General features: G+C 46.1%; 1 protein-coding gene across 3 annotated transcripts in view; it reads right to left on the reverse strand.

Moving 5' to 3' along the window:
• Nucleotides 1-2,460: 2,460 nt before the first annotated feature.
• The window catches only part of bnipl (BCL2 interacting protein like), a 43,203-nt gene continuing 31,354 nt past the window's right edge, over nucleotides 2,461-14,309 (reverse strand). For 2 of the 3 annotated variants that reach the window (XM_062965331.1, XM_062965330.1), the window contains one exon: nucleotides 13,710-13,909. In XM_062965331.1, coding sequence (XP_062821401.1) covers nucleotides 13,876-13,909 — 34 coding nt within the window. In that variant the 3' untranslated portion in view covers nucleotides 13,710-13,875. Of the gene's footprint in view, nucleotides 2,712-13,709; nucleotides 13,910-14,309 lie in introns of those variants that run through there. The other variant, XM_062965329.1, reaches the window with a different exon arrangement.

Genomic DNA, 14,309 nt, shown 5'->3' on the forward strand with positions numbered 1-14,309 from the left:
GTGAAGGAAGAGAAGAAAGGGAGAAAAGGGTATGTAGGAAAGAGAATGAAGCAAAAGGAGAAAAAATATAGGTAGGAAAAAGAGAAGAGAAGAAAATGAAGAATAAAAGGTAGGAAAGAGAGTGAAGGAAGAGAAGCAAGGGAGAAAAAATATAGGTAGGAAAAAGAGAAGAAAAGGAAGAATAAAAGGTAGGTAGGAAAGAGAGGGAAGGAAGAGAAGAAACGGAGAAAAAATATAGGTGGGAAAAAGAGAAGAGAAGAAAATGAAGAATAAAAAGGTAGGAAAGAGAGTGAAGGAAGAGAAGAAAGGGAGAAAAAATATAGGTAGGAAAAAGAGAAGAAAAGGAAGAATAAAAGGTAGGTAGGAAAGAGAGAGGAAAGGAAGAGAAGAAAGGGAGAAAGGTAAGAAAGAGGGAAGGAGACAAGAAAAGTAGAAAGATGGCAAAGAGAGGGAAGGAAGAGAAGAAAAGGAAGACAAAGGTAGGAAAAAGAAGGCATGTAGGAAAGAGAAGGAAGCAAAAGGAGAAAAAATATAGGTAGGATAAAGAGAAGAGAAAAAAGGAAGAATAAAAGGTAGGTAGGAAAGAGAGAGGGAAGGAAGAGAAGAAAGGGAGACAAAGGTAGGAAAAAGAAGGAAAGAAGGAATGTAGGAAAGGGAAAGAAGAGAAGAAAAAGGAAGAATGAACAGTAGGTAGGAAAGAGAGTGAAGGAAGAGAAGAAAGGGAGAAAAAGGTATCTAGGAAAGAGAAGGAAGCAAAAGGAGAAAAAGATAGAAGAGAAAAGGAAGAGGAGAAAGGATGGTAGGAAGTGAAAGGGAAAGAAGAGAGAAAAAATATAGGTGGGAAAAAGAGAAGAAAATGAAGAATAAAAGGTAGGTAGGAAAGAGAGGGAAGGAAGAGAAGAAAGGGAGAAAGATGGCAAAGAGATGGAAAGAAGAGAAGGAAAAGAAGACAAAGGTAGGAAAAAGAAGGAATGTAGGAAAGAGGGAAAGAAGAGAAGAAAAAGGAAGAATGAACGGGAGGTAGGAAAGAGAGTGAAGAAAAAGAAGGGAGAAAGAAAAGGAGGAAGGAAGCAGAAAGAGAGAAAGAAAGGTATCTAGGAAAGAGAGAAGAAAGGGAGGAAAGGATAGGAGAGAGGGAAGGAGGAGGAGAAAGGGAGAAGGAAATATTGTCAGGACAAAGAGAGAAGAGAAAAAGAAGAATGAAAGGTAGGTAGGAAAGAGAAAGAGAAGAAACAGAGAAAGAAAAGGAGGAAGGAAAGAGACTGAAGGAAGAGAAGAAAGGTATGTAGGAAAGAGAGGGAAGAGAAGAAAATGAGGAAAAGATAGGAGAGAGGGAAGAAGAAGAAGAAACGGAGAGAAAAATTAGGAAAAAGGGAACGAAGAGAAAGGATGGTAGGAAAGAGAGAGGGAAGGAAGAGAAGAAAGGGAGAAAAAATATAGGTAGGAAAAAGAGAAGAGAAGGAAGAATGAACGGTAGGTAGGAAAGAGAGAAGGAAGGAAGAGAAGAAAGGGAGAAAAAATATAGGTAGGAAAAAGAGAAGAGAAGAAAAAGAAGAATGAACGGTAGGTAGGAAAGAGAGAAGGAAGGAAGAGAAGAAAGGGAGAAAGAAAATTAGGAAAAGGGGAAGAGAAAGGATGGTAGGAAGTGAGAGGGAAGGAAGAGAAGAAAGAAAAGTAGGAAACAAGGGGAAGGAGAAAAGGAAGGTAGGTAGGAAACAGGGGGAACGGATAGAAGAAAGGAAGGTATATAGGAAAGAGAAGGAGAAAAAGATAGGAGAGGGAAGGGGAAGAAGAAAGGGAGAAAAAATATAGGTAGGAAAAAGAGAAGAAAAAGAAGAATGAAAGGTAAGGAAGAGAAGAAAGAGAAAGAGATAGGAAAGAAAGGGAAGAAAGACAAGAAAAGTAGAAAGATAGCAAAGAGAGGGAAGGAAGAGAAGAAAGGTAAGTAGGAAGGAGGCAAGGAAGAGAAGAATAGGAAGACAAAGGTAGGAAAAAGAAGGAAGGAAGGAAAAGAGGGAAGAGAAGAGAAACAAAGAATGAAAAGTAGGGGGGAAAGTGAAGGAAGAGAAGAAAGGGAGAAAGGAAGGAAGGAAAAAGAGGGAAGGAAGACAAGAAAGGGAGAAGAGGGAAGGAGGAGAAGAGAGAAAGAAAGGTAGGAAATAAAGGGAATGAAGAGAACAAAGGAAAGGAGGTAGGAAAGAAGGGAAGAATGAAAGGTAGGAAAAAGAAGAAAGGGAAGAATGGATGATAGGAAAAAGAGGGAAGAAAGAGAGAAAAAGGGAAGGAAGGAAGCCTGGCGAAATGGTTTGAACCTGGGACTCTGTCTCCGAATGCCCTTTGAATACAGAACAAAAACTCTGTTGGTGCAACTTAGAATCGTGTTGGCCTTTTCTGCTGCAGCGTCACAGCCTTGGCTCTTGTTTAGCTGATCCGCTCCAAGAGGAAAAGAAGGTCCAACCCTTAAAAGCAACAATTTAGTGTTTTATTAAGTTTGCTTGGGAAGGAGAGCCCCAGAGGGGTCAAACCACGGCCTTCCTTCCCTTCTGCTTTGGGGTTCGGGGCTCCTTGTCCACCTCCAACCCAATTCGTCCCAACTCTGCCAAAATCAAAGCCACAAAAGGGAGAAAAAGCCTCAAGAAGAACCAAGAGTGGGGTCCGTGGGGGCTTCTTTCGACGCTGGAGGCTCAAGGCCTGGCTCTTCTTTGAGATTCCTGCAGATTGGGAGAGAAACCAAGAAGAAAGAGTAAGAAGAAGAAGGCTGGACGGGTTGGGAGTGAGGTTTGCCTTTGGGGGTCCCTTCCAATGATAAGATTCTATACTACTACTACTACTACTAATAATAATAATAATAATAATAATAATAATAATAATAATAATAAATCAGAAACTCCTCAAAGCACAGCAGACAAAAAAATCAGTACAAGAAAACCGCACTACAAACTAGAGCTGACAGCTGGCACAACACAACATTGCAATATTATTATTATTATAAGAAGAAGAGCATGCCCTGGCAGAATATGTAAAGCAAAGTGAAGAACCTGCTTTGATTGAAGTCAAAAACCAGAAACTCCTCAAAGCACAGCAGACAAAAAACCAGTACAAGAAAACCGCACTACAAACTAGAGCTGACAGCTGGCACAACAAAACATTGCATGGAAAGTTCCTTGACAAAATTGAAGGAAAAGCTGCAAAAGGCCACCCGCCTGGGATCTGCACGCATCATCCGAAAATACATCACACAGTCCTAGACACTTGGGAAGTGTTTGACTTGTGATTTTGTGAAACAAAATCCAGCATGTATATCTTGTTTGCTGTGTTATACAATAAATAATAATAATAATAATAATAACAATAATAAAAAATAAGAAACTTCTCAAAGCACAGCAGACAAAAAATCAGTACAAGAAAACCGCACTATAAACTAGAGCTGACAGTTGGCACAACAAAACGTTGCATGGAAAGTTCCTTGACAAAATTGAAGGAAAAGCTGCAAAAGGCCACCCGCCTGGGATCTGCACGCATCATCCGAAAATACATCACACAATCCTAGACACTTGGGAAGTGTTTGACTTGTGATTTTGTGATACGAAATCCAGCATGTCTATCTTGTTTGCTGTGTTATACAATAAATAATAATAATAATAATAATAATAATAATAATAATAATAATAATCCCCCGCAGGTGCCACCTTGACGTGGTGGGGGGGCTTAGCTGCTCCAATGATGACTGAGGGCTGTGCTGGCGGGAGTGTAACTACCGGCAGGTCCAACCAAGCCAGAGAGGCCTCAGCTGAGGAGCACAACCAAGAGCACCGAACCCATTAGCATTATGGAGAATCAAACCCAAACGAAGTCTATACTGGCTCGGTCGTCGCCCAGGATAAAAAGGACCGCGGTGGATGCTGCTGATTCTGGACATCCATCGACAAGTGGGCTACGGAATCATCAAACCCCAAATGAACAGTCACAGAAGCGGCAGAAATACACAATGCCAGAAAACCGCACAATTATGAAATGCTACTACAAATCTGAACCTCAAAGGCATGGCTACCAAAAAAGGATGCATCAGCTATGGAAACAAGAGTACCCTGACTCACAGATAACAGAACCCCGACTGGCTGACCAACGAAGATTCATAATCAGAAACAAAGTGTTCAGTGAAGTTGAACTCGAAGAAATCCAGAAAATTTGCAAAGTAGATTACCATCAGACCACAGCACAGACAGCAGCAGAGACTCCAGCAACACTTGGAATGGTGGAACAGATTGAACCAGAAGAAAGTGTGGAGCTTTCGCAAGAATTTGAGGAACCAGCACTTGAAACATCTGTTGAACCACCAGGAACCTTGACAGCAAGACAACAAGAGCTCAAGGATAAGATCATGGCTCATGCTGCAGCAAATGCAATAAGAAAGCGGCTCCCAACTCTAAAAACAGTGCCCAAGAGACACCTGGCGCCTCTCATGAAAGATTTGAAGAAGTCAAAAATCAGAAACTCCTCAAAACACAGCAGACAAAAAACCAGTACAAGAAAACCGCACTACAAACTAGAGCTGACAACTGGCACAACAAAACATTGCATGGAAAGTTCCTTGACAAAATTGAAGGAAAAGCTGATAAGGAGAAGACCTGGCTCTGGCTCACGAATGGGACCCTGAAGAAGGAGACAGAAGGCCTGATCCTTGCAGCCCAGGAGCAAGACATCAGGACAAAGGCCATTAAGGCCAAGATCGGAAAATCAGCTGATGACCCAAAATGCAGACTGTGCAAGGAAACCGACGAAACCATGGATCATATCCTCAGCTGCTGTAAGAAAATCGCACAGACAGACTACAAACAGAGGCACAACTATGTGGCCCAAATGATTCATTGGAACTTATGCCTCAAATACCACCTCCCTGCAGTTAAGAACTGGTGGGATCACAAACCTGCAAAGGTTGTGGAAAATGAACACGCAAAGATACTGTGGGACTTCCGAATCCAGACTGACAAAGTTCTGGAACACAACACACCAGACATCACAGTTGTGGAAAATCAAAAGGTTTGGATCATTGATGTCGCCATCCCAGGTGACAGTCGCATTGACGAAAAACAACAGGAAAAACTCAGTGGCTATCAGGACCTCAAGATTGAACTTCAAAGAAACCAGTACAGGTGGTCCCGGTGGTGATGGGCACACTGGGTGCCGTGCCAAAAGACGTCAGCCGGCATTTGGAAACAATAGACATTGACAAAATTATGATCTGCCAACTGCAAAAGGCCACCCGACTGGGATCTGCAGCATCATCCGAAAATACATCACCCAGTCCTAGACACTTGGGAAGTGTTTGACTTGTGATATGAAATCCAGCATATCTATCTTGTTTGCTGTGTCATAATAAAATAATAATAATAATAAAGTTCATTTGCATTCCACCCTATCTCCCCATGGGGACTCAGGCCAGCTTCCAGCATAGTAACAGGCAAACATTCAATGCCTAGGTAAACAATGCAGATATAGATCTATCATTATATATACTAATTTCTCATATGCATTTTCCCCAGAAACATTTGCAAATCCTCTCTCTATATATATACAGTAGAGTCTCACTTATCCAACACTCGCTTATCCAACATTCTTGATTATCCAACGCATTTTTGTAGTCAATGTTTTCAATACATCATGATATTTTGGTGCTAAATTCATAAATACAGTCATTCCTACATAGCATTACTGCATATTGAACTACCTTTTCTGTCAAATTTGTTGTATAACATGATGTTTTGTTGCTTAATTTGTAAAATCATAACCTAATTTGATGTTTAATAGGCTTTTCCTTAATGCCTCATTATCCAACATATTCGCTTATCCAACATTCTGCCGGCCCGTTTATGTTGGATAAGTGAGACTCTACTGTATGTGCATTTCCCTCTAGCAATATTTGCAAGCTCTATATATTTATGTTTATATCTATCTAGACATCTGTATGTGTGTGTGTGTGCATTTCTCCTGAAATATTTGCAAGCCCTACATATCTATATTCATATACAGTAGAGTCTCACTTATCCAACACTCGCTTATCTAACGTTCTGGATTATCCAACGCATTTTTGTAGTCAATGTTTTCAATACATTGTGGTATTTTGGTGCTAAATTCGTAAATACAGTAATTACTACATAGCATTACTGTGTATTGAACTACTTTTTCTGCCGGCCTGTTTATGTTGGATAAGTGAGACTCTACTGTATATCTATCTAGACATCTCTCTATATATGGATAATTATATCTGTATAGGATTTGCAAAGACTTGCAAACATATGAGGTGAAAATTCATATATAAAATAATGTATACGCATAGATACAGATACATGGAAATCTCTAGCTATCTATATGTATATAGGATTTGCAAAGACTTGCAAACATATGAGGAGGAAATTCATATATAAAATTAGATAGATACATAGATAGATAGATAGATAGATAGATAGATAGATAGATAGATAGATAGATAGATAGAGATATATAGGTACATAGGGATTGCAAAGGCTTGCAGGGGGAAATGCCTATGTATCTGTAGCAGAGATTAACAAGTATTTCAGGGGAAAATACTTTTATAAGATTCCCCATGCCATGACCAGGCCTAAAACCCGAATGCGATGGATCCAGATGATCCATCTCAATCAGGAATCCCTGGAGTTGCGAGGTGACCACACGCTCTAGAACCTTGCCCAAGAACGGGAGATTGGAAATCGGGCGGTAATTGTTCATTAATGACAGATCAAGAGAGGTCTTACTGCTCCCTGTTTAAGGTTAGATTGAAAACACCCCTGATCCAACGAAGCATTCACAAGTGTGGTCAGCCACAACGCCAATCCCCGCTGGCCAGTTTTATCAGTCACTAAGGGCAAGGGTCCAGAGCAAAAGTAGCCACCCTCACACCATCCCATATCCCGGCCAAGAAGGGCACATCCCATATCCTGATCAAGGAGTCACCATCCCATATCCTGACCAAGGTCTCCATCCCATATCCCAACCAAGGTCTCCATCCCATATCCTGGCCAAGAAGGTCTCCATCCCGTATCTCGGTCAATGAGGGCACATTCCATGTCTTGGCCTAAAAGGTCTCCATCCCATATCCCGGCCAAGGAGTCACCATCCCATGTCTTGGCCAAGGTCTACATCCCATATCTCAATCAAGGAGGGCACATCCCATATCCTGGCCAAGGAGTCACCATCCCATATCCCGGCCAAGGTCTCCATCCCATGTCTTGGCCAAAAAGGTCTCCATCCCATAGCCCAGCCAAGGAGTCACCATCCCATATCCTGACCAAGGTCTCCATCCCATGTCTTGGCCAAAAAGGTCTCCATCCCATAGCCCAGCCAAGGAGTCACCATCCCATATCCTGACCAAGGTCTCCATCCCATGTCTTGGCCAAAAAGGTCTCCATCCCATAGCCCAGCCAAGGAGTCACCATCCCATATCCCGGCCAAGGTCTCCATCCCATGTCTTGGCCAAAAAGGTCTCCATCCCATATCCCGGCCAAGGAGTCACCATCCCATATCCTGACCAAGGTCTCCATCCCATATCCCAACCAAGGTCTCCATCCCATATCCTGGCCAAGAAGGTCTCCATCCCATATCTCGGTCAATGAGGGCACATTCCATGTCTTGGCCTAAAAGGTCTCCATCCCATATCCCGGCCAAGGAGTCACCATCCCATATCCTGACCAAGGTCTCCATCCCATAGCCCAGCCAAGGAGTCACCATCCCATGTCCTGGCCAAGGAGGACTTCCATCCCATATCCCGGCCAAGGTCTCCATCCCATGTCTTGGCCAAAAAGGTCTCCATCCCATAGCCCAGCCAAGGAGTCACCATCCCATGTCCTGGCCAAGGAGGACTTCCATCCCATATCCCGGCCAAGGAGTCACCATCCCATATCCCGGCCAAGGTCTCCATCCCATGTCTTGGCCAAAAAGGTCTCCATCCCATATCCCGGCCAAGGAGTCACCATCCCATATCCCGACCAAGGTCTCCATCCCATGTCTTGGCCAAAAAGGTCTCCATCCCATATCCCGGCCAAGGAGTCACCATCCCATATCCTGACCAAGGTCTCCATCCCATAGCCCAGCCAAGGAGTCACCATCCCATATCCTGACCAAGGTCTCCATCCCATATCCCGGCCAAGGAGTCACCATCCCATATCCCGGCCAAGGTCTCCATCCCATGTCTTGGCCAAAAAGGTCTCCATCCCATATCCCGGCCAAGGAGTCACCATCCCATATCCTGACCAAGGTCTCCATCCCATATCCCGGCCAAGGAGTCACCATCCCATATCCTGACCAAGGTCTCCATCCCATATCCCGGCCAAGGAGTCACCATCCCATATCCCGGCCAAGGTCTCCATCCCATGTCTTGGCCAAAAAGGTCTCCATCCCATATCCCGGCCAAGGAGTCACCATCCCATATCCTGACCAAGGTCTCCATCCCATAGCCCAGCCAAGGAGTCACCATCCCATGTCCTGGCCAAGGAGGACTTCCATCCCATATCCCGGCCAAGGAGTCACCATCCCATATCCCGGCCAAGGTCTCCATCCCATGTCTTGGCCAAAAAGGTCTCCATCCCATATCCCGGCCAAGGAGTCACCATCCCATATCCCGACCAAGGTCTCCATCCCATGTCTTGGCCAAAAAGGTCTCCATCCCATATCCCGGCCAAGGAGTCACCATCCCATATCCTGACCAAGGTCTCCATCCCATAGCCCAGCCAAGGAGTCACCATCCCATATCCTGACCAAGGTCTCCATCCCATATCCCGGCCAAGGAGTCACCATCCCATATCCCGGCCAAGGTCTCCATCCCATGTCTTGGCCAAAAAGGTCTCCATCCCATATCCCGGCCAAGGAGTCACCATCCCATATCCTGACCAAGGTCTCCATCCCATATCCCGGCCAAGGAGTCACCATCCCATATCCTGACCAAGGTCTCCATCCCATATCCCGGCCAAGGAGTCACCATCCCATATCCCGGCCAAGGTCTCCATCCCATGTCTTGGCCAAAAAGGTCTCCATCCCATATCCCGGCCAAGGAGTCACCATCCCATATCCTGACCAAGGTCTCCATCCCATAGCCCAGCCAAGGAGTCACCATCCCATGTCCTGGCCAAGGAGGACTTCCATCCCATATCCCGGCCAAGGAGTCACCATCCCATATCCCGGCCAAGGTCTCCATCCCATGTCTTGGCCAAAAAGGTCTCCATCCCATATCCCGGCCAAGGAGTCACCATCCCATATCCCGACCAAGGTCTCCATACCATGTCCTGGCCAAGGTCTCCATCCCATATCTCAACCAAGAAGGGCACATCCCATATCTCAACCAAGGTCTCCATCCCATATCCCAGCCAAGAAGGACATCTATCCCATATCCCAGCCAAGGAGACACCATCCCATATCCCGGACGAGCCCCCAATTTGTCCCAAGACCCCGGCCCACCTTTGCCTAGTTGGGAGCGATCTCGTTGAGGGCCTTCAAGAGTTCCCTGAGCTTCTTGTGGATGAGGGCCCAGAAGCGCTCCTTGCGCTGCTGCTGGTCGTACTCTATGTCCTGGAGGGCGCAGAGGTGGGTGGCCCCCCGGTCGCAGGACACCTGCTTCAGGTCACACTGGCCCAGGAGTTGGTCGCAGGGGCAGATGGCGTAGGAGCAGGGCTCCCGCTCGAAGCGCAGGATGTTGTACTGGAGGGGGTCCAGGCGCAGGCCGGGGGCCGAGTAGGTGATGTCTCGCACCCGGGACATGCTGCCGGCCGGGCAGTTGCAGTGCCAGGGGCTCCACTGCTCCCAGGCGTAGCGGGTGTCGCCCACGATCAGGAAGGTCTCCTTGGCCACGGTGGAGGCCAGCACTGGGGCACTGCTTACGCTGCCACCGCTGGGGACGTTGCTGACCACCACAGTGGCCACCGGAGGCGGGGGCGTGGTGTTGGCACCTTCGTGGTGCCCGCTGGTATAGCCGGCAGCCACGATGGCCTCCGCGGCCGCCGGCACCATGGCCAGCAGCTCCGGCGGGGCAGAGACCTGTGGTTCTTCCATTTCTTGGGCCTGGGCGGAATCCCAGGGGCCAAAGAGAAGCACAACCACCACCACCACCACCCAGGTGCCCCACACAGCCATGGGGAGGGACCCGCGGTGGGGCATTCCCCCCTCAAAGAGGAAGGAGCACAGCAGCCCAGAGGGGCAATGGGGCACAGTGTCCTATGGGTGGGCCTCGGGGGTGCCTAGCAACAGCAGGACAACAAAGGGAGACACGGAAACTCGGAACAGAGAACCTTTTGCAGAGTTCTTTCAGTAGGGAGGGTGCAACGGGAAGGAAGGAAGGAAGAGTGTGAGACAGGGCTGAGCCTCTATATCTCTCCTGAGAGGCCTTTTAGGACTAAAGGGAGGAGCTAGGGAAGGGGGCGGGGCTTCTTCCCAAGAGCATGAGACAGGGCTGAGCCTATATATATCTCCTGAGAGGCCTTTTAGGACTAAAGAGCGGGCCTAGGGGAGGGGGCGGGGCCTCTTCCCAAGAGCCCAAGACAGGGCTGAGCCTCTATATCTCTCCTGAGAGGCCTTTTAGGACTAAAGAGCGGGCCTAGGGGAGGGGGCGGGGCCTCTTCCCAAGAGCACGAGACAGGGCTGAGCCTCTATATCTCTCCTGAGAAGCCTTTTAGGACTAAAGGGAGGAGCTAGGGAAGGGGGCGGGGCCTCTTCCCAAGAGCACGAGACAGGGCTGAGCCTCTATATCTCTCCTGAGAGGCCTTTTAGGACTAAAGAGCGGGCCTAGGGGAGGGGGCGGGGCCTCTTCCCAAGAGCACGAGACAGGGCTGAGCCTCTATATCTCTCCTGAGAAGCCTTTTAGGACTAAAGGGAGGAGCTAGGGAAGGGGGCGGGGCCTCTTCCCAAGAGCACGAGACAGGGCTGAGCCTCTATATCTCTCCTGAGAGGCCTTTTAGGACTAAAGGGCGGGGCTAGGGAAGGGGGCGGGGCCTCTTCCCAAGAGCCCAAGACAGGGCTGAGCCTCTATATCTCTCCTGAGAGGCCTTTTAGGACTAAAGAGCGGGCCTAGGGGAGGGGGCGGGGCCTCTTCCCAAGAGCGCGAGACAGGGCTGAGCCTCTATATCTCTCCTGAGAGGCCTTATAGAACTAAAGGGCGGGGCTATACCTCCCCTGAGGCGCTTGTTAGAACACGGGGGCGGGGTAGAGGGGTTCAGCCCCATCAGGCACTTGGGAAGAGGCCCCGCCCCCTCCTCTAGCCCCGCCCCCTGTGTCCTGGCAGGCACTGCAAGACAGGGATAGATGCTCAGCCCTATCTCAGAGCTTGTACTCCGCCCATCCCAGTCCTGGCCCCCATTTGTGGCTCCGCCCACCTCTCCCTCCCAGCCCTGCTTCTTGGACTGGGGAGAGGCTCAGCCCCGCCCTCTTGAGCAGGAGCCACACCCACCCCTCTTAGCCACGCCCCCTTTCCAGGGGGCGCTGAGTCATATTTTTTCTGGAAAGGGGGCGGCAGGCCAAATAAGTTTGGGAACCACTGGAATAAAGGAACGAAAGATTCATAAATAGCAATGGTATTCGGAATGGTTTGATTAAAATAAATAGTCTTCTTAATAGTTAGAAGAGGTCAGTAAGAAATGTTTGCCACAAACACCACCAAATGGACAGCAATAAAACAAGACCATCGCCTTCCTGGGGATGGAAAGGAAATCCATTGACATGCAGGCAGGGCAATAAAACCTTAGGAACAGTTCTGGATGTGTGGATCGGAGATGGTGTTTTGTTTCAGATTTATTTTGATAGATGGACATTTGTTGTTTGTTGTTTTGATAAACATCTGACCAAATGGTGCCACGTGCAAGATGAAACAAGATCAAAGAAGGAAGGGGCCTGAGAACAAGGATGTTTGTGAAGTGAATTGTACCCGCAAGAATATTATAAATACAGTAGAGTCTCACTTCTCCTACATAAACGGGCCAGAAGAACGTTGGATAAGCGAGTATGTTGGATAATAAGGAGGGATTAAGGAAAAGCCTATTAAACGTCAAATTAGGTTATGATTTTACAAATTAAGCACCAAAACATCATGTTATACAAATTTGACAGAAAACGTAGATCAATACACAGTAATGCTATGTAGTAATTACTGTATTTACGAATTTAGCACCAAAATATCACAATATATTGAAAACATTGACTAGAAAAATGTGTTATCCAGAACGTTGGATAAGCGAGTGTTGGATAAGTGAGACTCTACTGTACCCCATGTAAAATCTCAGTCAGTGTGCCACTCCTTTTCATGATGGTCACCCGCAGCTCTATTTGTAAATAAATCTGTGTATTTCTATCTCCTCTGCCTCCTGGTTCCTTTATTTGAAAACCGGCACTATTGGATTCTGCAAGGTTTGCCTGCTTTAAAAAGGGGTATCGCATCTGCGCCTCAACATTTAGGGCTATAAAGCAGAAGCAGGTGCAGTCAGCTCTTGCTCTTAATGCCTAAGCTTTCACTCCCCTTGTGCCTGCTTCAAGTCTGCATCTGGGAAACTGCTCCTAAGGATTTATTGCTCTTTCTTTGTCCAAATTAAGACTGCTATTTGATTTGGGAATTTATCAGAGACTAAGTACTCTGCTTGCCCTAAGACTTCCTTGCTTCCTTTGCATTATTCCACTGAGTGTGCTGTACTTTTTCCACTGAGTTTTGCTGAAGTAAAGCCGACCCGAATATAAGCTGAGGCACCTAATTTTACCATAAAAAACTGGGAAAACAGAGAGTGGTAAATTTCCTGAGTCCCCTTCGGGGTGAGGTCAGAATATAAATGCTGTAAATAAATAATAAATAAAATAAATAAATAAATAATAAATAAAAAGGAAGGAAGGAAGGAAGGAAGGAAGGAAGGAAGGAAGGAAGGAAGGAAGGAAGGAAGGAAGGAAGGAAGGAAGGGCTGTGGCACAGGCTGGTTAGCAGCCAGCTGCAATAAATCACTCTGACCAAGAGGTCAGCCTGTGTCGGTGTGTGTAAAGAAGTGTGTTTTTATTTTGATTTATAGATGTCATGTTTGTTTAATTTCGTTTTAAAAGTCATCTTTAACTATGTTTAAAAGGGTAAGTATTAGTTACCAGTGCGTGGGGGATGGTAACCAGCCCAGCATTCTGAGGCAGGTTACCATAGCAACGAGGGCGGAGCCAACCGCCGTTTGAAAGAAAAGGAGGGAATGTTTTAAAAAACAGTTTAGTCTGTGATTTTTAGTCACAGGGAAGACACTGGTTCCAGGTTAGGGATACCAGGGAAACTCAGATCTCTAGTGGTGTTGAATTAAGCAAGTTAGGAGACTTGTTTAGGTTTATTTGTAGAGTCTGAGTAGTAAGGAGAAGTAATCCCTGTTAGATCCAAAGTGATCAGTTCATAACTTTGCAACCATTATCTAAGTGTCTATAAAGAAGTTACTGTAACCACTAACCTCTGTGCCTGAAATAAACTTGTTTTTGTTCTTCAATATCCAAGTCACTCTCACCTATATTCAAAACTAAGTAACGCTACCATCTAAGTGAATAATAACAGGAAGAAAGAAGAAATAAATTCCCCTCCGCCTGAGTTCTCCACAGAATCCAGCATACCCTCAAGAAGCTGGAAAAGGTTTAAATTGCCTCTGTGTCTGTCTCTGTCTCTGTTCTATGGCATTGAATGTTTGCCTTATATATGTATAATGTGATCCGCCCTGAGTCCCCTTCAGGGTGAGAAGGGCGGAAAATAAATACTGTAAATAAATAAATAAATATATTTAAGACAACTGTCCTCATTCCGAATCAATACTCTTGTTTCAGTCCACACAAATTAATTTATTTACAAGCTGGGAGCCCCAACCGTGTCGTTTTTTGTTAGCTCTGGGAACTGGCTCTGGATTGATCCAGCCTGGAAGGAAAAGGGAAGAAAACATTTCAGGCAGTTAGAGATTTTCAAGATTATATTGAGAATAGAGTTCCAATCCTTCTCCCTTCCGCTTCTTAGGCAGGAATCTAATATGGAAAGAAGAAATAGATCGTATCTATGGAGTCAATTCAAGCTTGGCCGCACGGGGACTGCAGATCCCATCAGTCGTTTCCCAGAGTTGCCAAAAGTTCAGGATGATGGGAGCTGTAGTGCAACAACAACAACACATACACACACATGGATACACACATACACACATATACACATGCACATATATACACACATATACATATACACACACAAACATGTGGATACACACACATATAAACACATACACACACATATACATATGTACACATATACTTATATACACACACTTATA

The sequence above is a fragment of the Anolis carolinensis genome, unplaced genomic scaffold (assembly GCF_035594765.1).
Source record: "Anolis carolinensis isolate JA03-04 unplaced genomic scaffold, rAnoCar3.1.pri scaffold_14, whole genome shotgun sequence".
NCBI lineage: Eukaryota > Metazoa > Chordata > Lepidosauria > Squamata > Dactyloidae > Anolis > Anolis carolinensis.